The sequence below is a fragment of the Pseudonaja textilis genome, chromosome 2 (genome assembly GCF_049901715.1).
Source record: "Pseudonaja textilis isolate UNSWEBS1 chromosome 2, rPseTex1.2, whole genome shotgun sequence".
In the NCBI taxonomy this organism is placed as follows: domain Eukaryota; kingdom Metazoa; phylum Chordata; class Lepidosauria; order Squamata; family Elapidae; genus Pseudonaja; species Pseudonaja textilis.
In genome coordinates, this window is record NC_141991.1 from 154,828,248 (window position 1) to 154,851,449 (window position 23,202).

At 39.6% G+C, this 23,202-nt stretch overlaps 1 protein-coding gene across 2 annotated transcripts in view; it reads left to right on the forward strand.

The window, feature by feature from the left end:
- The window catches only part of PHC1 (polyhomeotic homolog 1), a 153,793-nt gene that overhangs the window by 82,841 nt on the left and 47,750 nt on the right, over positions 1–23,202 (forward strand). For both annotated transcript variants that reach the window (XM_026713264.2, XM_087926042.1), the window contains 7 exons: positions 2,295–2,405; positions 3,742–3,819; positions 15,321–15,470; positions 17,380–17,535; positions 18,056–18,548; positions 19,351–20,066; positions 20,542–20,686. In XM_026713264.2, coding sequence (XP_026569049.1) covers positions 2,295–2,405; positions 3,742–3,819; positions 15,321–15,470; positions 17,380–17,535; positions 18,056–18,548; positions 19,351–20,066; positions 20,542–20,686 — 1,849 coding nt within the window. The remainder of the gene's footprint in view (positions 1–2,294; positions 2,406–3,741; positions 3,820–15,320; positions 15,471–17,379; positions 17,536–18,055; positions 18,549–19,350; positions 20,067–20,541; positions 20,687–23,202) is intronic.

The window sequence follows — 23,202 nt, forward strand, 5'->3', positions numbered from 1 at the left end:
GTTCTTAGTCCAGATCCATAGATAAATTTGGTTTTCCGCAGACCACAGGAACTGAAATTCCTGAAAGTTTGTCCAAGACTGACACTGCAAGGTCTCTTCTTCAACGATCGGTTGGTAGCTGAGAATACAATTACCAAGTCCTATGAGACACAGGCTCTTCCTGTACTCAGGGGCATCACTGCTCATTCAACCAGGAGCACTGCAACTTCAACAGCCTGGGCCACAAGCGCCAATAGAGGAAGTTTACAAGGCGGCAACATGAGCCTTTCCGTTGCCTTTCATTAGAAACTATAAGATTGTTGTCTTCGCCTCTGCGGAAGCTGCTTTTGGCAGGAGAGTGTTACAAAGGGTCCATAGGGACCAAGAGGGGAATCCAAACCAGATGGAAGCCCTCCCATAAGACACACCAAGCTTTGGTATGTCCCAATCAGTGGGTGCTCTGAACAGCTCATCGTTGGTACTTATCTGACATGCCCTTCCTCTGTGAGCTGTGAAGAGCATCCATCCCTACCCTTATTTGTCTGGTAGGGTGCTATTCCAGCCAAGTATTAAAAAGGGTGAAGGAGAAGAAAGGTTTTCATCACTTCGACTTCACCAAAACTGGGGATGCTAGGGAGGAGTCCCGTGGAGGAGGAGGAGCGCCCTCACAATTAAAGCCCAGCTTATCAGACAAGCGACAGAAGTATCTCCCAATCAACAGATGCTCTTCACAGCTCACAGAGGAAGGGCGTGTCAGGTACCTACCAACGCCCCTTCTCAGGGCTATCTTTCAGCATTGCAATCCACATGACCCTCCCTCCCTCAACATTCCCCAAGAGGTGAGAATTTTCCAGGCATCTGAGGTGCTAAGCAACAGTTATAAATCAGGTGAAAGGCTATACAAAAAGACAAGGCAAGAAATAGGATGCCTAGATACATAGAGAGGAAAATGAACCAAGTGTAAAAATTCAAACCACCCCGCTTCTTCCACCAAAGAATGGCAGATACACGGATACATCTTTATATTTAACTCATAAATAGCAATGATCTTTCTTCATCTAATTTCCACCTTTTATCTCTAACCACTTGTAAAATCTATTCCATATTAAGTAATATTCTGTGTCTTCTTTATCCTTTATTTTTAATGTCAATCTATCCATCTCTGCACAGTCTAATATTTTCCAAATTACATCCTCATCTGATGGAGTGTTCTCATTTTTCCAATATTGTGCAAATATAATCCTTGCTGCTGTCAATTGCAAGACTAAATATATAGTCCCTTTATCATAGCCCTCCGGCATTATACCAACAAAAATATTTTTGGTTTCAGATCCATATGTTGCTTGATCATCTTTTCCAACCATGTATGTATTTTTGTCCAACATTTTCTTGCTTTCATACAAGTCCACCACATATGATATTAGGTACCTGGGGTCTGATTACACTTCCAACATTTGGCAGACATATTGCTAAACATTTTTGCCAATGTTGCCAGTGGCAAGTGCCACCTATAAAACATTTTATAGAGATTTTCCTTATATGCAGTAGCCATTGTCAGTTTATAGTTCCTATCCCAAAGTTTTTGCCATTTATATAATTCTATAGTGTAACCAAATTTTTTTGCCCATACAATCATTGTTTCTTTGACTTGTTCCTCTTCCATTTTATAACTTAATAAATAGTTATATATTTTTTGATCAGTTTTTCATCTGTCCCTAATAATATCTTACCAAGTGCTGCTGGTTCTTTGTAAAAAATCCCACATTTTTGCATCTTTCTCATATCTTGATAAAATAGATTTTTCCGAATTAATAAGGTTTGGATGTATCAATGCTTCCATTGTGGAGAGCCAGACTGGTATTTTCATATAGTTTTGTAATTTAATTTTTTCCCATACCAGAAGTAAAGCATTCCTCACATAGTGTCTTTGAAAATATCTATTATGTTAATAAATTATTATCTTAATAACCTCTGATTTCCCAGTTTGATGTGGTGATCCCTATTTGTTTTTAGGGGACTGGGATTTAATTTGCTTTCATTTAGTTTGTAGACCAATGATTCTTAAACTGATTGACCTGACTACTTCTTTTCCTTGATTCAAATAATGTCATTATCCATAAAAAAAACCTCACAAGCATCTTATGCTTAGATAAGTATTTATTTATACAAAACAAGCCAATATAAATAGTTTGTTATCCCTAGGATATGTCCAAAGTACCCTCTTGAGAATTACTTCCAGTTTAAAATTTAAAAGAACCACTATTGTAGATTATAGTTGTTCCATGTTCTTACTTTAGATTTCTTCTTTATTGCAGGCCCTTCAAGCACTACAGCGACAACCCAATGCAGCCCAATACTTTCATCAATTTATGCTTCAACAACAGCTCAACAGTGCTCAACTTCACAGTCTGGCTGCAGTCCAGCAGGTGAGAAGTCAGGACTTGCTAACTAAAAAATTCTGTTTGGAAAGAGACAAATCTCAGGACTAGAACTTCTGAGTGCCACCAAAAGCTCCAACTTTTTCATCATGCATTTCAGCATCTGCTTGAATTTGGATAATTGATTTTGAGAATATTAATATGCAGATACTACTCAGTTCTCGCTCTACATTAATCTCACAAATGCTATGGAACTTCTGAATCAACGTTTGGAGATAATTTTCAACAGTATTACATTGGAAGAATAAGAATTTCCCAATTTGGTCAACAGCCACTTGCTACTGCATACCAAATTTGAGGAACAAAAAACAAGATGGCCAGTAAGCTGTGAAAAAAGTTGAAGAAAAGAGGTACAAGTTATAAATTGTAGTGGCTGAATTCTTAAGTTGACAGAGGACATTCAGCTGGCAAGTGGCTTCATTTTAGTAGACAATAAAGATTCTTAAATGTGTTGAGTGTCTGAAGCTTCTTTTGAGTTAGAGCCATATTATCCACTGTCCACATGAGAGTGCAGCTTGTCTTATAACCCATTGTAATTAAAACCATATCCTGCCTCTCCTATAGCTTAATAGATAAGTAGCTTGAATTTCTTGGGCTTGGAGTTAGGTGGCAATTGGTTCTTGACAATGACCATTGCTGAGGGCAAACAAATTGAGGCTGAGATGAAAAAAAGGAAAATATTCTGATTAGGGAACTGCTGTCTTAGAAACTATGGGTTTTTAAATAATGTATATACAACTTAGCTTTCCATAGATTTACTGCTAACTAGTAACAGTCAATAAAAATAATTAGGGACTTAGAAAATGTTACCTACCTTTCATTATTACGTGTTAATGGTACAGCATCTGGTTACTGTACTGTACTTAGGGCCATTTTTCAAAGGGTTATGAGCTGATGGAAACTATAGCCATTCACATATCTAATGATATGAGGTAAGTAATTCATTCATATGGCAGTTGTAGGATGCATTCATACTGTACTATTAAATATGAAGTTTATCCATCCTTATTTCTGTCTGCTGAGCTTTAGGCCTTTTGGAGAATAATGAAGAGAGCTTTTGATTCTTACTGATTGCTCACCGTATAAATTTTTGCCATTTCCATGACTTAAAAAACCTCAAAAATTGCTCAGAGTAATTGAGAATAATGTAAGGGTCAAATCAAGAAATAGTCTGTTAAAACAATTGAGGTCTCTATCATAGTTTACCCTTACAGAAAGAATATATACTAATGACAAGTTTAATTTCTCACTTTTTGTCTTTTTATCAGGGAGTACTTAATATATGGTATCTTAATTCTAATTTTTTGAAAAACATTTCTTGTAGGCCACAATTGCAGCCAGCAGACAGGCAAGCTCTCCAAACACAAGCTCCCCTCAGCAGACAGCCACCACCCAGGCTTCAGTAAGTAGAATGATTCATGATTGTTTGTTTGGATACATTCTTGATTATGAATAAATATTTTCATACCTACCGTATTTCTCCAACAATACAGCCCCAACCAATAGGAAGGCCCAGCATGATTTCTAGGCATGAGGTGAAATTAAGCCCTGCCCCCCAAATTTAGGCCTATTTAAACCATGCATTTCCCCACCATTTCTCACATCATTCATTAGAATTACACGAAGTGAAGAGAAATGCGGGGGAAGGGCGGGGGGAGAAAACTTGCCTTTAGGAGCGCCCTGCAGGTAGCCTAGGCTAGAATACCCTGATCGACTACCGATAGAACATCAGCCGATAGAAGCTCCCCAAAGGCAGCGTCACCAGCCATTTGTATCGGCCAGTGGAAGTTCCCCAAAGGCAGTCATCAGTCGCTTTGGGGCGAGGCATGGCTGCCCATGGGGCGCTCCTCACAGGAGCACCCCACACTCACTCACCTCGCCATGAGGCTGTTTCTATCGGCCGATGGAAGGTCCCCAAAGGCAGTCACCAGCCGTTTCTATCAGCCGATGGAAGTTCCACAAAGGCAGAGTCACCAGTCGCTTCGGGTGAGACGACCCCAAGATTCTCACTGCATTTCTGCTTCCTCAGCCAGCCACTCTTCTTCGTTCTCTCAGATAGCCCTATTTCCCCCCTCCCCCGATTTCCCACTGCAACCACTTGGATCGCAGGAGGGTCGCTAAAGAAGCTCTTGTCTTCTCCTGTCCCACTCTTTTAAACTTCTCTCTCCAGCCTTGGAAATCCTCTCCTGGGGACCCCATCCCAGCTCCAACCCTGCTTAGCTTCCAGCCTAGACAAGCACCCCCCAGGTGCGCTCTGGGAATCCAAGGACTGGTTCTGCCCCCCCATCTCTGACTATTGAGCAGAGCAGGCACTGGGTGGGCAGGGAGGGGGCAGAGGGGAGGGGCTCCTGGGTTTCTTGGCTACTGTTAGGAATGTAAGTCACCTAACAGTTATTTGGATTGGAAATATATAAACTGGGATAGAAATTTAATACTATATCTTAAGAGAATGCTAAACTGTAATTGGGTGTGGTTTCTCAAACGGCCATAAGATGGAGCCAGAAACCTGGGTTGTTTTAGTCTCAGTGAATTTCTGTTCCTTTCTGTTGGAGAGTTTTGCTGTTCCTCCAAATGACTGTTACTGATCGTTGATGTAAGTCTGTTACTGAACTGTTTTCATACTGGACTTTAATATTTGGATTATCCCTGAACTGAACACTGATTGCTTTACCTGTGAATGACTTGGACTGCTTATCTTGGACTGTGCTTAAACGTTTATTAGAAGTAAAAACCTACATTTACTGTACAGTGTATCTGTATGCTGTGTGTGTGTTATTCAACACTACTCTCACTACGTCTCCCTGTATGCGCTCATTCTCCTAACGGGGAATTACCTCAACATTGGTTATGGGCCGAGGCCATACCATGTTCAGATAACTGAGAGTTGGTGTGAAAACACAGTACTGTATACAGACAGCTGTTTACTGTTTAATTGTGGGTTACTATCCTGGTAAAGATGGCACAAGACACTTCAACAAGTCTATCACTGATAACCCGGTCGGATGGAACAAACTATGTTTCCAGGTCTATGAAGTGCAATCTACTTCTGCATAGAGAAGGGTTATGGAATGTAGTTCAAGACCCACCGGATGTAAATGCTTGGGATCCAGAAAATGAGGACGATGCCAAGAAGCTTGCTGACTTTAAACAGAACAACGAATGAACTTTTTGTATAATTGGACTAACACTGAGTGAGCAGCAGCTAGTCCATATTCATGGAGAAGAGTCTGCTGCTAAGTGTTGGGAGAATTTGAAGAGGATTTATGTTCGTGACAGTGTAGGTGCACACATACATCTTATACATAAACTGTTTAGAGCACGTCTTCTGAAAGGTGGAGATATGTTAGCTCATTTGAACTTCATGAAAAGGAACTGATATTTTCAGAGCTGCATCAAGTTTACATCATTCTTTCCTCATTGGATGAAAGTTATGATGATTATGTATCTTCACTGGAAGTCCTGCCCAGAGATAAACTGACATTGACTAACATAACCAGAAGGTTGTTAGAAGAAGCAAGAAGACGGCTGGATAGGGACCAACTGAGGAAGGAACAACCACAAGAAGAGGATTTGTCTTCAACTGCCTATACTGTTAGAAAATGTTTTTCTTGTGGGGCTAGGGGACATATAGCTAGATTCTGTAAGAAGGGAAAACAACAGATTACTGGTAATCACCAGAAGGCCAAGAAGAATGTTAGTTTAGCTATGTCTAGCAATTCAACTGTAAACCATGATTTGTTGATTGATAGTGGAGCATCGCAATGCATTACTAAAGATAGAAAGAGGTTTGTAAAGATTTCTATGAGTAAACAACATGTATCATTGGCAAATGGATGGAAGATGAAGGCTTCTGGTGAAGGTACTGCATATTGTTCTTGTATAAACAAACATTTAAGTATGTTATATATACCTAAACTAAAATTTAATTTGTTATCAGTAAGGGCTTTAGTTAATCTTGGTTATGTAGTAACCTTTCGGTTTATAACTGTATAATGGAGAAAGAGGGTAAAACTATTATTGCTAATCCAGATAATGATTTATATGTGATACATGATGACCAGATGCAGATGGTTAACTCGGTTTATAACAATGTTAAACCACCTGATGTATGTATACATATACTGCATAGATGTCTAGGGCACATTAATTTCAAAATGCTCAAACAAACTGTTGAATTGTCAGAGGGAGTAAAATTGAAACCCTGTAGCAAGTATTTACACTGGAATGCTTGTAGCCAAGAGAAAAGTAAGGTTACTCCAGAAAACAGACTTAATGGGTCTAAGACCAAAGAACCTTTAGAGGTTGTTTTTGCTGATATAATTGGTCCTAAGAAACCTAGTTTAGGAGGTGCCTGCTATATTTTGAGTATTATGGATCATTACGATACAGTTTCTGCTATCTCATAAAAAACAAAACAGAAACATTCCAAAATTTCTGTAACTGGCTAAGGTTTGCTGAGAGAAAAATGAGAAGTAAAGTAATTACTTTAGTTACTGATAACAGGACTGAATTTGTTAACAAAAGATTCCAAACTATGTTGAAATTGGCTGGTGTCGAGCATAAACGTTCTGCACCTTACAGAACACAACATAACTCGTTTGTAGAACGAGGCAAACATTACAAGCCATGGCTCGCACTATGTTATCTGACTCAGGTTTACCTGAAACTCTGTGGGGTGAAGCCATAATGTGCAGCAACCATGTTTTGAACAATGTAGTTAACACAACAACTGGAGAATTACCATTCATTTGTTGGCATGGTAGAAAACCAAATTTAAGTTACCTACACACATTTGGAGTTCTAGCATGGGTGCATATTCCCTCACAAGTAAGACTGAAAGAACAACATAGAGCTAAGAATTTATTTTTTGTAGGTTACTAGGCCAACCATAGGTCATTTAGATTTGGGGATCAAGGCACAACTCATGTTTATTGTAGTGCTAGTGGAAAATTTCTTGAGCACGTTGGGTGGGATAAACTGGAACAGGAATCCAGCAATGATATTATTATTGACACCCAATAAAAGATAAAATCAGTAAACCACGAATAGCCATTCAAGAGGAAGCACAGGAGGAAGTAGTAGAACATGCACAGGAGGAGGTAGAAGAACAGGAGCAGGTGGAACAGAAGAGTCCACCAGTAAGCCCTGTATTACCAAGACATTCAACCAGAGTAACACGACCACCTGATAGATATCAGGCTAGTGTTGTATGTCACGTGAGTACAGTTCCAAGTAACTACAGTGAACTAAAACTGTATCCTGCTAAGGATCAGGCTGCTTGGCAGAAAGCAATGGATAAGGAACTGGAATCATTAAAAAAGTTGGAGGTATATGAAAATGTTAAGTTACCATCTGGTAAACATGCCATAGGATGTAAATGGATAAGCTAAAGACAGGTGTGGATGGGACTGTTACCCATAAAGCCAGGTTAGTAGCACAAGGGTTCAGTCAGACAGCACACGACTACAATGAGGTGTTTGCACCTAGTCTGAAGGCTACTACATTAAGGGCAGCATTAGTGTGGGCAGCTAAGGAGAAATACATTATAAATCATTTGGATGTAGAGACGGCATATCTGCATGCACCGTTGCAACACACTATTTATTTAAAGAAACCTTTAGGTATTAAAAATGATAATACAACTGATTGCTGGAGATTGAAAAAGAGTATGGCTTGAAGCAATCAGGATATGAGCGGAACCAATGTATAGTTAAAGAATTAACTGAGGTTTTGTAGTTGGCATGGCTGATCCATGTTTGTTTAAAAGGGAAAATAATGGTGTAAGTTCACTGTTGCTATTGTTTACTGATGACATAGCATTAATCACCAAAACTGAACAAGAAGCTACTAAAATAATTTCACTGTTAGAGAAGAAATTTAAGATAAAACAGGAGAAATCAAACAATATCTTGGTTTAAAGATAGATAGAACTAGGGGAGGGTACAAGATCTCACAGGCAGATAAAATTAACCAATTACTAAAAAGTTTTAAAATGGAACTTTGTAAACCGGCTAAAACACCGATGAGCCAGGAGTTTAGTCACAGTGATGTTTAAAGTCCTATTTTTGATAAGAACATTTGTCAGTCCTTGATTGGTAGTTTATCTTATCTCAGTAATTGGTCAAGGCCAGATATTGCAGACAGTGTAAATCAATTAGTGAGATTTAACACTGAGCCAACTGAAAGGCACTGGCAAGCTGCTAAACGTGTGTTAAGATATCTGAAACAAACAATGCATTATTCATTGAATTTGGAGCCTAAAGATGAACTGAGTTTAACTGCATATGCTGATGCAAGTTTTGCTACAGACACAAAAACACGAAAATCTACATCGGGTACTGTAGTATTATTGGGAAAAGTGTTGATTGGATGGAGGTCTGTTAGAAACATCTAAGTTTGTCAACAATGGAGGCTGAATTCTCATGCTTACCTTTATTATGTACAGATTTTGTTTTGTATAAGCAACTATTGATTGATATGGGAATTGATGTAACAGATTCTATTGTTGTTTACGAAGATAACCAATCGGCAATACAGATGGCTTCAAATATTGCTGTTAAAACAAGAACGAAACACACAGGTTTAAGATATTTATATGTGAGACAATGTGTGCAAAGTAAGATGATTAAGCTAGAATACTGTATGTCAGAAAACAGCAGATCATTTTACAAAGGTCCAAGGCTCTATAAAGCATAAGGCTTGCTGTGAGGATTATGGACTTAGAATGTAAGGTTGTATATATTGTCCTACCCAAAGGGGAGAATGTTAGGAATGTAAGTCACCTAACAGTTATTTGGATTGGAAATATATAAACTAGGATAGACATTTTAATGCTATGTCTTTAAGAAAATGCTAAACTGTAATTGGGTGTGGTTTCTCAAACGGCCATAAGATGGAGCCAGAAACCTAGGTTGTTTTAGCTTCAGTGAGTTTCTGTTCCTTTCTGTTGGAGAGTTTTGCTGTTCCTCCTAATGACTGTTATTGATCGTTGATGTAAGTCTGTTACTGAACTGTTTGATACTGGACTTTGGTATTGGATTATCCCTGAACTGAACACTGATTGCTTTACATGTGTTTATCTTGGATTGTGCTTAAATGTTTATTGGAAGTAAAAACCTACATTTACTGTACAGTGTATCTGTGTGTGTGTTATTCAACACTACTCTCACTACGTCTCCCTGTATGCGCTCATTCTACTAATGGGGAATTACCTGAACAGCTGGGCTGGGTGAAGAGCATCCCAGTGAGCCCAAAGGCTCTGGGTTGGAGGGTTGGAGCTGGGATGGGGTCCCCAGGACAGGGTTTCCAAGGCTGGAGAGCTTTTGGGGAGCTTCCATCGGACGATAGAAATGGCTGGTGACTCTGCCTTTGGGGAGCTTCCATCAGCCAATAGAAACAGCTTCGTGGCAAGGGGAGTGCGTATGGGCGCTTGCCCCAAGGCTGCTTCTACTGGCCAATAGAAGCAGCTGGTGACTCTGCCTTTGGGGAGTTTCCAATGGCTGATAGAAATGGCCTCATGGTGAGGTGAGTGTCCATGGGGTGCTCTAGGTGGGGGTACGCGTGGGGGAGGAAATTAAGTCACCCCCGAAAAGACGTCCTAGGTGTTTTTTCGGGGCTCAAAAAAAATAAGACCTGGCCTTATTTTATGAGAAACACGGTAAGTCTGGCAGTTTGGAGTCTGGAAAAAGTGTTTGCTGTGTGGGTGAAGAGATATATTAGAATGGAAAATGAAAAGTATCTGTTTTGGAGAAATAATGGTTAGTGTGTGTGAATGAAGACATTTTTAATGGGATACTTGCCTACATGAGGAGGAAACTGAAGTTTAATTAGGGTCATCAGGGAAAAATGGTTTTCCTTTACAGCAGTTTTAGATTGACTTTGGTTTTGCATGATGGTATCGTGACTTAGAAGGCTACTGTGCATGTCTTCCAATTATTGATGTTTTGAGGATATTGTGAGAGATTTCTGAGAGTACTTGCATGAAACCAAAGATGAAAATCTTCTAGAATGTATATGGGTCAATATAAAAGAAAAAAAAGAATGACATGGCCATAGGTATATACTATAGGCCACTCAATCAAACAGAAAAAGTAGATATCTAGGATTCCGGTTTGCAAGGTTTCGGCGGCGGCAGGAATCTGCGTTCGTGCGCGGTTTCTGCTGCGCTCACCACTGGAGTGCCCCTGATCCAGCCGGATTTGGGGGCTAATAGTTACCCCGTAGAGGTAACTGAAGACAGGGGAGATCCAGCAGGGGTCCAGGGGAATTGCAACCCCCCTCCTCAGCTGGCTTAACTCCCTTTTCCGAAGGCGGTGGAGCGGCGGTCAGCAATGGACGCCACAAAGAAGCTTTCATCCAGATAAGAATGTGCAGGAGGAAGCTGAGAAAGTGAAAGTTCTGGCTGACCGGGATAATAAATAGTATTTAAATACCCTGGAATTTTAATTTCGTCAAAGATACATCGTTCCCAAAGAAGATTGGGAAAAGCGGCGGATGAAAGTTAAAAGGGAAAGTTTGTTTTTTCTCACTCTCCTTCCTTACGGTGATAGCAGATGGAAATAGGAAAAACCCGTTCTGGCACCAGCAGGTAATTAAATTTGAAAGTTAAAGCCAAGGGGACATTAAAGATTTCTGAACACTGAAAAAAAATTTTTTTTTTTTTTTGCTATAAGTGGGAAGGGAGAGGAAAAGAATTAATATTAAGATTTTGCTGGAGGAGGCTGCTTGGAACTTATAAGACTCGAGTTAAATTGTAACAAGACTTCTAAAAGATACATTTTGGAACTTTGCACTTGAACTGTACCCCAGGAAGACAAAGTATAAAAAGAAGAAAGTGCTAAATGAAACAGTTCATGTGTATTTGGATTGCTTGGTGACCTTGGGACCTTTGGAAATTATTATTTGAAAGACTAAAAACTTTTGGGTTTTTTAAAAAACTTTTTCACAATGGCATTACTTGTTGATGAACTGAAATTGGAATTTAAAAAGCTAAAAGAAGAGGAACAAGAAGGGAAGGGCTCTTCTGGATCTGTTTTTCATTTTTTAGAAATGGCGATTTCTACCTATCAGCAATTACAAGAACAAGAAGGTTGGGATGAAGAAGAAGAAGAAGCCATCTTTAATGAACAAACAACTTTAGTTGGGGAAGAAAAGGGAAAGAGGGGAAAGAGAATGGAGAATTTAAGACTTAAAAAAACAACCAAAAAAGGGAAAAATAAGGTGAAAAATCGATACACTGTCAGAAAGCAACAGAAAAGAGGAATACAGAAGAGGGTGGAGATTAAGAGGGTGGAGATCAAGAGACAGGGGGTAAAAAGACTAGATTGGAGAAGAAAGGAGGGGGGAAAGGAAGAGAAGTTACAAAGGTTTGAAACAAGATGTAAAAAACCAGGATTTATTCAGAGATAATGGGTAAAAATATAATTAAAAAAGAGATTCTGCAAAAGTACATAAGACTATATTGTTGTATTTGTATTTGAAATAATGTTAGAAAACTGGAACATTATATGATTATAAAATGGGATAAAATATTAAAAGGAATGTGTAAAATGTTTAAGATTTAATGATAGAGTTTAATTTGCTATGGATTATTGTTTTAATTATATTATAAACTTATTATTTTCTTATTTTAAAATATAGTACGTAGCTTTAGAATGTACTAAGCAGAATCAGAATGAAAATGATATATTATTTTAAGTGTTAAATTTAGGGGAAAGATATAAAGGTGTCATACTTTAATCAGTGATTACAGGAGAAATTTTGTGCTAATGAGAAAAGATAATAGATAATTGAAATAGAACAGACAAATGATACAAGCATAATGATTTAAATTGAGATGAAATAAATAAGATAGAATTAAGAGAGTGAAAAGAGGGGAGAAGCTATATAGAAAATGTAGAATGGTAAATAAGATATGAAATGGTATATAAAGTGAGCATGAATTTGATTTATGTCTGTACAAAAAGATGTAACCCGGGACTAAGCCGCTTTCCAAAAGGAAGTTTTATGTTTTCATGTTTTGTGTTTTGTTTGTGTATGTTTGTTTATTGAAAATTAATGAAAAATTTATTAAAAAGAACAAGTAGATATCCTTTTGCCAACCAACTAATAAATATATGTTAGGAAACACACTACAATAGTAATGGGGGACTTCAATTACCCTGATATCAATTGGAAAACTAATTCTGCACCAAGTGAGAAATCAGATAGGTTCCTAACCAACCTAGTTGACAACATTGTTGTCCAAAAGGTTGAGGAGCGAACTAGATGGACAACCATACCAGACTTAATACTTACAAACAGAGAAGAAATTATAGAGGGAGTTGAAACTTCAGGAACCTTGGGAGAGAGTGGCCATGTCATACTAGAATTCAACATAACACAAACTCAAGCAATAGAACATAATGACACCAGAGTCTTAGATTTTAAAAGAGCTGATTTCAATAAACTCAGAACTTGGGAAAGAATCCTTGGATGAAAATCCTAAAGGGCAAAACAACTCAAGAATCTTAGGAAACTCTGAAAAGTATGATCATAAAAACTCAGACCAGCACAATACCACTGAGAAAGAAAAACAACAAATCCAAGAAGAAACAAGCATGGCTGTACAAAGATCTCTCTGACAAATTGAAAGACAAAAAAATGGAAAGTGGGACACATAACTAGGGCAGAATATCAGCAGATAGCCAGAATCTGCAAAGACAAAGTCAGGGAAGCAAAGGCTCAGAATGAACAAAGCCTTGTAACAAAAGTCAAAGATAATAAAAGTTTTTTCCAACGTATAAATAACAAGAAAAAAAATCAAGGAAACAGTTGGTTGACTAAAGACAGAAGATGGCAAGGAAGTAACAGGCAACAGAGAGAAAGCAGAGCTGCTTAACTCATTCTTTGAATTCTTCACACAAAAAGAAACTATAGCCCAATGAATCAAAAACAAAACTGTAAAAGACAGATTAGAAACAAAAGTTAAAATAAGCAAAAAAAAAATAGTAAGAGAACGCCTGTCTGATCTTGATGAATACAAATCACTGGGACCTGACGGATTACATCTCAGAGTTCTAAAGGAGCTGGGAGAGGTCACAACTTTCAAAAATCCTGGAGCATCAGGGAACTACAAGAGGACTGGAAAAGAGCTGATGTGGTTCCCATCTTCAAAAAAGGAAAAAAAAACAGACCCAGGAAACTACAGACCCAATCAGCCTAAAATCAGTACCTGGGAAGATACTGGAAAAGATAATAAAAAAACCCAGATCTGCCAACATCTACAAACAAGTAAAGTAATAACTAACAGTCAGTACGGGTTTGTTAAGAACAAGTCATGCCAAACCAATCTTATTTCATTCTTCAACACAGTGACTAAATTAGTAGACCAGCAAAATACTGTGGACATAATATATTTAGATTTCAGCAAGGCAATCGACAAAGTAGACCACAACCTACTTCTTAGTAAGCTAAAAAAATGTGGAATAGACAGCACCACCACTAGATGGACTCGCAACTGGCTGACAAACCATACTCAATGAGTAGTCCTTAATGGGTCTAAGTCTACATGGAGGAAGTAAGCAGTGGGGTACCACAAGGTTCCGTCTTAGGCCCAGTTCTCTTCAATATCTTCATTAACGACTTAGATGAAGGAATAGAAGGGGAATTTACCAAATTTGCAGATGATATTAAGCTGGCAGGAATAGCTAACACCCAAGAAGATAGGCTCAAGATCCAGATGGATCTTGACAGACTAGAACACTGGGCCATATCTAATAAAATGAAATTCAATATAGAGAAAAGTAAAGTCCTACACTTAGGCAAGAAAAATCAAAAGCACACATATAGATTGGGTGAAACCAGACTTAATAGCTTTAACTGTGAGAGGGTTCTTGGAGTCTTAGTGGACAACCAGCTAAATATGAGCCAGCAGCGCAGCAGCAGCAGCCAAAAAAGCCAGTGCAGTCCTAAGTTGCATTAACAGAGGGATACAATCAAGATCAAGTGAGGTACTAATACCACTCTATAAAGCCTTAGTAAGACCACACCTAGAGTACTGCATCCAGTTTTGGTCACCACATTATAAAAAAGATGTTGAGACTCTAGAAAAAGTGCGGAGAAGAGCAACTAGGATGATTAGGGGACTGGAAACTAAAACATATGAAGAACAGTTACAGGAACTGGGCTTGGCTCATCTAGTAAAGAGAAGGACCAGGGGAGACATGATAGCAGTGTTCCAATATTTGAGGGGCTACCACAGAGAGGAAGGGGTCAAGCTATTTTCTAAAGCACCTGTAGGCCAGACAAGGAATAATGGATGAAAACTGAACAAGGAGAGATTTAACCTGGAAATAAGGAGAAATTTTCTGACAGCGAGAACAATCAATTAATGGAACAGCTTGCCTTTGGAAGTTGTGGGAGCTTCATCACTTTCAAGAAGAGATTGGACTGCCATTTGTCAGAAATGGTGTAGGGTCTCCTGCTTGGGTGGGGGTGGTGGACTAGATGACCTACAAGGTCCCTTCCAACTCTGTTAATCTATAATCTTTTTTTCCCTCTCATTATCTACTGTTCTCAGAAATAATGGGCTGTGCACCCACCATCTGTTACTTTCCTTGGTGATTCTCAGTTTTGGATCTTTGATTTTGTTTCATTACCAATAATTGCTCACAGGATATTAACTATGTTATATGAAGATGATGAGAATTATATCTAGCAACATCTGGAGATCAGAAGTAGGGAACTATTATTCCAGAACATATCTGGACTCCTGAAAGCTACAGAAAAGACATGAAATCAGAGTATGTGAGTAATTTCTGGACCTGCTTTGGTGTTTTTAGTCACAAAGTTCAGGTACCATTTACAAATTGCTTCCCTTTTGGTTTCCATTGCTATTTTTTGCTGGGTTTTTTTTTTTTACAGATTAATCTGGCTACCACATCAGCTGCACAATTAATCAGTCGCTCACAAAGCGTGAGTTCACCTGGTGCCACGACACTGACACAATCAGTCCTTCTAGGAAACACCACTTCACCACCTCTTAACCAGTCACAAGCTCAAATGTATCTTCGGGTAAGAGTGCAAGCATTGTTTTCATTATAAATCCTCTTTATCTTCTTGTAGTTTATCATCTCTCTCTGCTTTACAACAAACCAGCTGTGAGTTAGCAACCTCTATTCCCTTGAACACTTCAGTGTATATATACTGCAGGGACAAAGGATCATTTAGAATTTTATCTTCTGTGATTTTAGAGACCTTTAAAGGGAGTTTCAGGACATTTTATCAGAACAAAAATGTCATCTTTCGGCTGTAGCTCTTACATTTGTTTTAAAGATGCTCTAGAGAAAATACTCCCATTCTGCTATTTAGGGAAGATTTGCTGGGAAGATTTGGCTCTTCATCTAGGCCAGGGGTACTCAAATTTTTTAAACAAGGGACCAATTCACGGTCTCTCAGACTGTTTGGGGGGGCAGAGTGGTTGGGGGGCTAGGTGGTCATGTGACTGGGTGTGCATGGCCAATTTCACAGTCCAATCTTCAGTTGCACTCTGCCAGCCAAAAATATTGGCCTTACCTTCCAGTTCCAGCAGGGCTTGCGAAAGTAAGTCCTGCGCTCGGCTGGCGGGTGGGGACTGGTGGGTGGGCGGGACAATGTGGGCAGGCAGCCTTGTCCCACACGGGCCAGGTTAATGGTTTTGGTGGGCCATATGAGGCCCGCGCGCTGTAGTTTGACGACCCCTGATCTCGGCCTTCAATGGTACCAGTGATAGCTCTCAATTGTGTTTGCCATATTTTTTCTTTATTTTTTATGTTTTGTTGTAATTTCTTCAATTGTTGTAAGTCACTCAGAGTGATTGAGAGTTGAGTAACAAACAAGGGTAAGAAGTTATTATGACTGGTTGCACAATCAGTCAGATGTTTAGACTGGCTTTTATTATTTATTAATATAATTTCCATATTTGTGGGGCCCAGACACTCTCTCCTTCAAACGATAAGAATGAACTTCTGAAAGCTGGGTATTTCAAAAGGAATTCTTTATTGAAACGGAAGTTATCTAGGTACTAGTCAAAGCAGGGTCTAATATGCCTCAAGGCATACAGCATAGATAAAGGGAGTTAGAACCCCTCCCCTTAGTCTGATGTGGATTTCGTCAATACAAAGAAGCAACATGTTAATTCCCCCACCCCTTTTCTGGGAACATAGTTGAGAAAAGTTTCACAGGAAGTTTCTTTCAGAGCTGGAATTTTTATGGCCCCTTCTCCTCTTGCTATCTCTCCAAGAGGTGACAAGTTTCCAGGCATCTGGGTTCCAGTCCCCAGTTGTATATCATGTGCAAGTTATACAGATTCAATACAAGACTTAAGATATTCAGGTTACATCAAAAAGGATTACTTGTACCAGCTCCCCCCCCTTCCATTGAAGAATGGCAGATACACGGATCTGACAATATTCTTGTATCAGTATTCTAGTTTACTATCTTTCTTGTTTTTATGACTATATGGAGGGTAAACCATAATTTTAATAAGGCTACTTTTGAAAGAAATGTACTCTCTCTCCTCCCATTGCCTGTTTGGGTATTAATTGCATATTTGTGAAAACTTGCTTGGTTTCAGATTTTCGTTTTAGATTTAGTGAATGTGTTCTGTTCATTATAGTTCTGTGATATGAAAATACTGTTTCTTAACTATCACAAATAGTACAGGTCCTTACTTTTGCTATCCATCCTTCATTATTACTTGTGAACTAATGGATAAATCGTTAGGTATCTGTTGTTGGCACAATAGTGGGGAAAAATGATAATTTGTCCTCTGTAAGTAAGTAATGTCTGTTTTTTATCTGATGAAGACTGCAAATACAGAATGAGTTTCTGTTGGAGACCCTAGATCCATGACAGATTATAACATTTTTGCTTTTGGTTCATTTTCTTTCTTCCTCTCTCTTTTACTGTCCCACCTCCACACCATCTAATCTTTCCCAAACAGCCACAGCTGGGGAATCTGTTGCAGGTGAACCGGACCTTGGGCCGCAATGTACCTCTTACTTCCCAGCTCATCTTGATGCCAAATGGGGCTGTGGCTGCTGTTCAGCAGGAATCACCTTCCCCTCATGCTCCTGGGATCCACACAGACACAGACCAGGTCAGTAACACCCTTTTCTGAGGGCTCCCGTGACCAGCCTGACATGTCCTAATTTTATGTGTATACTTAAATTTCACAGTGTCACTAATGGAGCATTAATTTTATGCTTTGTTCTTGTTTCATAACGGCATTCATCATTTACTACACACATCATTGTTGTAGAGAGAATTTATCCAGTTGAACAGCTATACTAATGTTTATGTCTGTTGTATCCTTGATCTCAGAATATGTACTGGAGTTTGCTCAGAACAGTATTTATATGGGGGAAAGATGTTTTTATCTAGTTCTGCCCAGGAAGTGCCATGTGATTTTAATTTTAAAGAGAAGAGATTAAAACTTTGCCAAAGTAACCAATTCTTTTATAAATTACTTGATCCTCTTTCCCTATGGTATTTAACAATATTGGCTAATATCTTTTGAACCCAGGAGAAATTGGGCAGTTTTCCTGCAGATTCAATTTCAGGACACTGCCCTTTGAAACCTACAGTAATGGCTTATTCTTTTTCCTTATATTTTCCAGGTGCAGAATTTGGCTGTCAGGAGCCAGCAGACTTCAGTAGCTAATGCACCACTCCAAGGTTCTACTCCAAAGGCTACTTTGCCAGGGAATTCCCAGTCTTCAGTACTACCCCATGCTGGCCAAACATTGACAGTAACCCAAGGATCTTCTGGCAATGTAGGCCAGTCACTCAATCTAAGCCAAGGTGCAGCAGGAAGTAATGGCATTTCTGGAGGTATGGCCTCGTCAGTAGGCAGTCATGCTACCACTGGGTTGAACCAGTCAACTTCATCCGGCCCAGGATCCAGCTGCCAAAGGAAAGGCACTGGTGTGGTTCAGCCTTTACCAGTACCTTCTGCTCCCCAGGCAGTGACTGTGAGCCAAGGAAGTCAGACAGAGGCAGACAGTATGGCAGCAAAGAAAGCTGAAGGTGACGGTAATGGGCAACAGACTGTGGGCATGAATCTGACCAGGACAGCTACACCAGCTCCAAGCCAAACTTTGATCAGCTCTGGTATGTTACATGTGATTCTTTTCTTTGTGGGAAACCTGCCAATGAATTCTTGAACTTTTTTGTATTCTTTGACAAGGTTCACTGCTTTTATAATTGCTACATGCCATAGGAAAGATAGACTTTAATATGGTGTAGCCAATTGGTACTACTCACTGCTGTGTTGGATTAGATTGGAGCAAAAGTTCTTGTTCCTGGTAAAGAGAGCTGTGTTTTATCACACTGTCTTCATTCTCAGCAAGTGAACAGACAAAATTGTTTTTTGCAAGGATGAGAAATAAATCTATCACAAGGGCAACTTGTCCTTCTCTACCAGTGATATCAAGGATTGGACATACATAGTTCCTTTACAACAAGCAATGTTGCTCAACCTTGGCAACTTTAAGATGTGTGGATCTCATCATATGGCTGGCTAAATAATTGTGAGAGTTGAACTTAAAGTTGCCAAAGTTGCAAAGAAATATTGGCATAGAAAAAAAAAATGCTCCCGGTCTCTGCCTGCTTGGTGGAAAGGGTTAATCTTTGATTTGTGAATGTCTTTCTTCATCAATATTAAGAAGAGAACAGAAGGAAAAGGTTCAAGATACTGTCAACGAATCACCTTTTGCAGTTACATAGGTACGGTGAATCACCTTTTGCAGTTAGAGTAGGTACAATGAAATGGTTTTTAATTTGCTAGGTACTCTTAGCTTCTCATTTTCTTCATCTTCCCTAATTGTTATCTTTTAGGTATGGGTATCTGACTTCATTTTCTTACATTAAAGTACGTAATGATGATGCTAATGCTTTTTCTTGCTGTTCACAGCTACGTATACCCAAATCCAGCCTCATTCATTGATCCAGCAACAGCAGCAAATTCACCTCCAGAAGCAAGTGGTGATTCAGCAACAAATTGCTATCCATCACCAGCAGCCATTCCAGCATCGTCAGTCCCAACTCCTGCACACTGCTACACACCTCCAACTGGCCCAGCAGCAGCAGCAAGCTCCACCTATGACCCAGCAGCAGCAGGGGCCACCACAAATTTCACAACAAGCCTCATCTCTTCATGGCCAACAGCAAGCCCAAACTCTTGTTGTCCAGCCCATGTTGCAGTCACAACCTCAGCCAGTGCAGCTCCACCAGGACAGTCATTGCCAGACAGTCACTAAGACCTCTGTCCCTATTCAATCCAAGCCTCCCACAGCCCCTCTGAAACACTCACAAATTGGTGCGGCCAAAATGTCAGCTTCCCAGCAGCCCCCCCCTCATATACCAGTACAGATGGTAGGAAATCGTCAGCAAGGTTCAGCTCAGGCTCAGGCATTAGGGCTTCCTCAGATGAACACAGCTGTGCAGTCCCCCCGGGGTGTGCCAGCTGTAGTGCAGCCAGTATCCCAAACCCATACAGTGTCCTCATTAGCACAGATCTCTTCCTCTTCTTCCTCTTCTTCGGTATCATCATCACCACCACCACCTTCTCTTCAAGAAGCACTTTCTCCGCTCATTGCTGGAGCCAATGTAGCACAGGGCACAGTGCAGGTGAAGAGCACTACTTAATCTCCAATCCTTACTCAAGCATCAGCCACAGCATATTATGTACAGCCAGTCCAGTTATCAGTAAGTGGCCCCTTGCCAGTGTAGTGGGAAACAGAGTTGGAGGGGAACAGGTATAAAGGGCTAATTTCCCTACACAGGCTCATCACGCTAGTCTGTTATTTTAAAAAAATCATTTTGCATCTGAGGTTTTCATAACATCTAGTCAAATAAGGTGATTTTTAAATGAGTAATTTCCTTAAATTTTTAGATAAGTGAGACAAAAATTGTTGGTTTCTTTTGAGGAAAGGTGCAGTTGAAAGAGATAGGTAATCTCTGTTGTTTGTGGTTCTGCTGTTGCTTCTTTCCATACAGCCTTGATTTGATGGCTGGAATCCTGGATTTTAATAATACTTAAAATAAATTGTATAATATCTTTACTAAAATATATGTAACATTTCAAAGTGTTTCTCCTACACAGAGCAAGCCCCAGGCTTTGGCAGTCAAGCGCAAGGCAGAATCTGAAGAGGAGAGAGAAGACTCTAGTACACCATCTTTACAGGCTGTCAGATCTTCTCCTGTGGCTGAGAGCCCCAAAATCATAGAAGATAAGGGTGGCCTTGGAGGTGAGGAAAGCAGAGCTATATTTTTCATTGTTGTTGTGGTTCACACATAAGGATTCTGTGCCTGTGCATTAGCCTAATAGGATGTTCTGAACTATAGGATTTCTCCCAGTCTAAATAGTATAATATACATAAAGACATCACTCCTACTTTTCAGACTTCAAGCTCAAGGAGATGTTGCATTCAGAATGCTTGACTTCTGGGTATGCAAGAAACCATTGGACCTAGATCACTATGAGAAAAGGCAAAGAATAGAAGCTCAAATCTGAATCTGGTACTGAGTTTGCCAATCCTGCCACTTCAGTTATGATGGAGATGTTCTTCCTATTCTGCAGCTGCTATTTCTGTTAGCCTTTCCGTTATTGATTGCATAGAAACCAGTTTGTGACTGAGAGTCAACTCACTGATTTTTGTCTCATGAGGGAAAATTTGTGAATATATGCTCCCTGAGCGCATATGTATGTATGTATGTATGTATGTATGTTATGTCTCACCTATATTCATAGATGAGAAGACAAGGTTTCAGAATTCAAAATATTCAAGTAAGAACACAACTGGATTCAAAAGGGTTAATAGCACTGTTTTCCAGTCCTTGGCAGACTTCCCGGAACCTGTCAGGTTAATCAGAATTGTCCATAAATCACAAGGCCACTCCATAGGTATTCTTTCGACTCATCAAACACTTTGCTTCCAAGCGAAGTTTGAGAGTCAGCACGCCTCTTTAAATCACCTGGATAGGCGTGTCAGTCTCTCCAATCAATGTCTGGCTTGACGCCTCCCTTCAGATTGACGTTTCCTGGTTCTCCTAGTTCTGGCGTCAATCCACGATCTGTCAGTTTCCTCGCTGGAAACTTCTGTCTCATTTTGTTGATCATTTGCTGGCATGAACGAAGTTGAAGGTTCTGGGGAGGATTGTCTCTGCGACAATCTCTCATCCTCCTGGCTCACGTCTGTCCTCTGATAATTCAGACTCCACATTCATAGCAGGCTCCAACCTTCCATCTTCAGAGTCATCAGAGTCAAAACTCCCAGCAGGATCGATCCTTCCAGTCACAACACACACACACACACACACACACACACACACACACACATATATATATATATATATATATATACATACATACATACATACATACATACATACATACATACACGGCAAATTCACCTCCAGAAGCAAGTGGTGATCCAGCAACAAATTGCTATCCGTCACCAGCAGCCGTGATCTGAGGTTATGCATGATGCATACCAAGTGAATCAGATTTTCTGTAGTTTTAATTTTTTGTGTGATGTTCTCTTTGGATCTGACACAAAAGATATTACAGTAGAAGTATGTTCAGGATCATTTTTCTCTGTCACATCATTATTTCTCTCCCCATCTGCTCATTTGGATTATAACTAGATAATTCACCCTTATCCATTGTAGGCTTCTCTTATCTGAATTTTAGCTTAATATCATCAAGGCATATTAATGGCCAGTGCTAATCATTTCTATCAGGCAAGACGAAATATTTGAGGTATGCAAAAAATGAAGAAAAATGTTTTATTTCATTCCCCCTTCTCCCCTCCAAAAAAGTTACATTCTGGAACTTCTGCCATATCAGAACCTTCTGAAAAGTCATTTTGGCTTGAGACATGGTTGAACTCATGGGTTCAGGCATCTGCCAATACCATCTGATAATTGCAGTAACTTGTTGGTTTATTGCTTCATTTTATTTCCGAGGATAGTTGTAGCAATTCTTACTTAATTTAATCATTCACAATATTTCAAAGTTGGAGAATTTCTTAGATTTAAAAACAAATTCCCCAAAACAACATCTTTTATTAACACAGGTGAATGAGTTTATTGGCAATCATCAAGATACGACCAAGAAAGCTGCTGTCCTTTAAGATCATTTTGAGCAGTGGCCCCCAACCTTTTAAGTACCAGGGACTGGTTCCATAGAGAAAGGTTTTTCCGTGGACAGGAGGGGCGTGCTCCTGCATCCCATGGATGGGGTTTCACTTATTTGCGCAACCCCATTGCTGGCATGACACAGACCATTGCTTATCTATGGGCTGGGGGTTGGGGACCCCTGATTTTGAGTATGATGATTATCTGTTCTCAAGTATATCCTCTCATTTTCCTACCTGAGCCTAGTTCATCTTACATCTCCTAGGGTACGTGGTGTCCTTAACTCCCATCAGATGCTTTGTTCTGGGTATTTCAAACATGATTTTTCAAGTTGTTTCCTGTTCCCTCCTCTGCTTCCTTTTTACATGGGAAGTGTCTTTATCTCCCTGCTTTGTTAGATAGACATGAAAACCTTCAGAAGGGAACTTCTTTTACCAGCCCCAAACAATCTACTGTGTTGATCATCAGGGCATAAGGTAGACTCTCATGCCCAGTAGATAGGGAGGAAAGCTGTGATATCTATTTAAGAGTTTGTAGGCATCCAAAGAGCTTGCTTAGAGGCCATATTGTCTGGGTGATTATGAACAATTTTGTAATAGCTTGTTTAAACAAATGGGGTGGAATA